This window comes from Diaphorina citri, unplaced genomic scaffold (assembly GCF_000475195.1).
Source record: "Diaphorina citri unplaced genomic scaffold, Diaci psyllid genome assembly version 1.1 scaffold1433, whole genome shotgun sequence".
NCBI lineage: Eukaryota > Metazoa > Arthropoda > Insecta > Hemiptera > Psyllidae > Diaphorina > Diaphorina citri.
This window is the reverse complement of record NW_007378859.1, coordinates 18,410-22,321: the sequence shown is the minus strand read 5'-3', so window position 1 is coordinate 22,321 and position 3,912 is coordinate 18,410. Positions and strand designations below refer to the sequence as shown.

General features: G+C 44.9%; 1 protein-coding gene across 1 annotated transcript in view; it reads left to right on the top strand.

Annotated features, from left to right (window-relative positions):
• Positions 1-1,114, top strand: part of LOC103515873 — a gene marked incomplete at its 3' end in the record, with an annotated part of 20,047 nt that extends 18,933 nt beyond the window's left edge. The window contains exon 6 of the mRNA XM_026828441.1: positions 912-1,114. Within this exon, the coding sequence (XP_026684242.1) occupies positions 912-1,114 (203 nt within the window). The remainder of the gene's footprint in view (positions 1-911) is intronic.
• Between the last annotated feature and the right edge of the window lie 2,798 nt (positions 1,115-3,912).

The following is a 3,912-nucleotide window of genomic DNA, read 5'->3' as shown; positions in this document are numbered from 1 at the left end:
TTCCCCGCGGATCCGCTGGACGTCCGCAGAAATTTAGACCCGCGATCGCGGTTTTTTTCCCGCTGCAGTAGTAGTCAAGAAGTGTTGTGATGTATAAAATCCGCCCCGGGCGGGAATCGAACCCGCGGCCTAGCGCTTACAAGGCAGACGCACTACCAACTAAGCTAAGTAGGCTGGCAGTAGCAAAAAGTGGTGGCGTTATTAGTGTAGGTATAAAGATTATTGAAATACGGAAATTGATTGATATCCTAGTAATTGATTGATAGTAATGCTGTGATATCCACAAAAGTTGTGCCCAACAGCAATAATTCAAAAAGCACTAAGCAATGCTGTGATATCTGTTATGGCGCGCGGTAAAAATCCGCTCAGTGTGAAATGAGCCTTAATCGAGTAGCAAAAAGTGGTGGCGTTATTAGTGTATAAAGATTATTGAAAAACGGAAATTGATTGATATCCTAGTAATTGATTGATAGTAATGCTGTGATATCTGTTATGATGATGTGTCACCGTCTTGTAAAAATAGTGTGAACGCCAGTGTGAGGAGATGGATTTCGGTCTAAAATATCTGATCTTACAAGTAGGTTAAACCAAAAGTTGTGGAAAAAGCTTCGCTTTACCATTACCGAAAAAGCTCTGCATTAGAGTACATTAACCGCGATTTGGCGCTTAGCAGAAAAAAGAAAACCCCTGTCGAACAAAAGAATTCTTCCCCAGGGCTAGTGTGAACGCCAGTGTGAGGAGATGGATTTCGGTCTAAAATATCTGATCTTACAAGTAGGTTAAACCAAAAGTTGTGGAAAAAGCTCCGTTTTACCATTACCGAAAAAGCTCTGCATTAGCGTGGATTAACCGCGAATCAGCACTTAGCAGAAAAAAGAAAACCCCTGTCAAACACAAGAATTCTTCCCCAGGGTCCCAACCCAGTTGGACGGGCCACACCACTGCATGGGTCGCACGTTGGGCAAGGTCAAATTCTCACTCACTGAGGGCCAGCTTCTCAAACATGTCTATCTGGTGAATAAGATGATGAGGTATCATGAGACACATCTGAACGATAAGGAGTGTCCAATCTGTCAGGGGGAGGAGGAGTTCCAAACCTCGTCCATGAATTCCGGTAAGTCCACTTCCAAAGACTTGGCCATTAAAGGCCCGTTCTCACTTCTCGTTCAGAACACTGTCATTTTAAATTACATTACCTACAGGCTGCAGGATATTCGGGGGGAAAATTCGGATGAAACTCACGATCAGTAGGAACGGACCTCGTCCATGAATTCCGGTAAGTCCACTTCCAAAGACTTGGCCATTAAAGGCCCGTTCTCACTTCTCGTTCAGAACACTGTCATTTAAATTACAAAACCTACAGGCTACAGGATATTCGGGGGAAAAATTCGGATGAAACTCACGATCAGTAGGAACGAGCCTTAAAACCAGTAAGTAGCCAGCCTAGTTAGCTTAGTTGGTAGTGCGTCTGCCTTGTAAGCGCTAGGCCGCGGGTTCGATTACCGCCCGGGGCGGATTTCATCCTGATATAAAGAATAATAATAAACTGAATATTAAACAAATTAGGTAGGTACATAGGTACTGATTTTCTTTAATCACGATCGAATAAACTACTGGTTAAAAAATTCCCGAAGGGACGGACCCAGCTTGTTGTTTATGGAGTTAAGCTAAGTTTACGTTACTCCACCAGCCTGAGTTAACTTCAGTGATCCATTGGGAACCGATGCTATCGCCACCGCCGCGCCGCCGGTTACAACTCAACTTCTTGTGAATTCATAGAAACTTAACCCATCCTTTAACCTTGAGGGCTGTTTGACTATTCTTATCAGTCCAGGTCGTAAAAACCTCTCCCTCCAACTCAGCGTATGCAGAAGAAAGAAGAATCTCAACCTTCCTCTTGGGAATGGGAAGTTGTGCCCTTCTTCCAGGGATATAAACAACCTCCAGTCTATAATAGACCAGCCCAGCCTAGCGGGCCGTCTTCCTTCTTCCAGGGATATAAACAACTCCCAGCCTAGCCTCGGGAATATCACGTTCCAGAGGCTCCTCGCTCGCCCCACACTTCGCGATACCTCCCAACACCAACATCTGTACCCCAACAGGGCTGCCCACACGGAGGTTCGGTCCCATTTGCTCCGGGCTCGACCATATCACTCTCTCTCTCTCTCTCTCTCTCTCTCTCTCTCTCTCTCTCTCTCTCTCTCTCTTTCTCTTTCTCTCTCTCTCTCTCTCACTCTTTCTTTCTCTCTCTCTCTCTCTCTCTCTCTCTCTCTCTCTCCTATGTACATTGTACCTATGTCAACCTCAGATTGAACTCCATCCTGAGACAATCCACGGTGGTACAACTCGACCTAGATGTGTCAACAACAGGTGCCGTACCCGGGGTTCGATTCCCGCCCGGGGCGGATTTTATCCGGAACGGATAATGTTCGTTCTCGGAACGACCTTGGGGAGGAATCGAACCCGCGGCCTAGCGCTTACTCAGTCTAGTAGGGTGGCATGAAAGGGATTATTGTACAACGGGAATATTTTTAAACTATACCCCTTCCTTTTGATGTTTTGCGCTCGGAGAATAATCAGGGCAAAATATTAATTTCCTTGTAAAAAAATCTGGTGTGAACATCACACTACTTTCCTTATCCTATTGAATGATGCTTATTTTTATCTCCGGGCTCGAGGTTCTTTGCCCTCAAGAAGGAAAATGAAATATTGCTGCGGGTATCTTCTAAGAGGAAAATAAAATACGAGTAACTAGGTAAGTACCTAATCCAGCTAAAATTACTCTTTTTTTTCTTTTCAGGAACCACAGTACTACCTTTTTGAGGCTAAATTTCCTAGTATTCTTGTTCCTTAAGAAATGCTTTGAGGACGGCCCACTAAAAACTGACCATCGAAAATTTGACCCGATTACATTACTTTCCTTCCTATAGGATAAGGAAAGTAGTGCCGGAACTACACTTACATAAGTGGGTTCGGACACTCTAATTCGGAACCCTCTCAGCCGGCACTTTAATACGGAACCTTATTCAGGAAGCTCGACACTTTACGAGTACTTTAGCATTCCAACAACCTAAATCAGGGGAAACCCCCCAGTAATGGAGATCTTCCACCATAACTTGTGGTACCATATCACTTTCTCTCTGTCTCTCTCTCTCTCTCTCTCTCTTTCTCTCTCTCTCTCTCTCTCTTTCTTTCTCTCTTTCTTTCTCTCTTTCTTTCTCTCTCTCTCTCTCTTTCTTTCTCTCTTTCTTTCTCTCTTTCTTTCTCTCTTTCTTTCTCTCTCTCTCTCTCCTATGTACCTATGTATGTCAACCTCGGTTTGAACTCCATCCTGAGACAATCCACGGTGGTACAAAACTCGACCTAGATGTGTCAACAACAGGTGCCGTACCCGGGGTTCGATTCCCGCCCGAGGCGGATTTTATCCGGGACGGATAATGTTCGTTCTCGGAACGACCTTGGGGAGGCCCATCAGGATAAAATCCGCCCCGGGCGGGAATCGAACCCGCGGCCTAGCGCTTACAAGGCAGACGCACTACCAACTAAGCTAACTAGGCTGGCAAACTCAGTCTAGTAGGGTGGCATGAAAGGGATTATTGTACAACGGGAATATTTTTAAACTATCCCTTTTTCTTTTGATGTTTTGCGCTTGGAGAATATTCAGGGCAAAATATTAATTTCCTTGTAAAAAAAAAATCTGGTGTGAACATCACACGACTTTCCTTATCCTATTGTATGACTGCAACCTATTCACCTCTTCATATCAACCTCTCACCCAGTCTGAGTGGGGCCGGGAGAAGCCAGCACGCGATTGCCTGGATGGTCAAAAAATTGTATTGAAACGTGGTTGGTATCCCTACGAATACCAACCACGCGCAGCGTTCGTAGATTCGCATGAGCTTAACACACCTA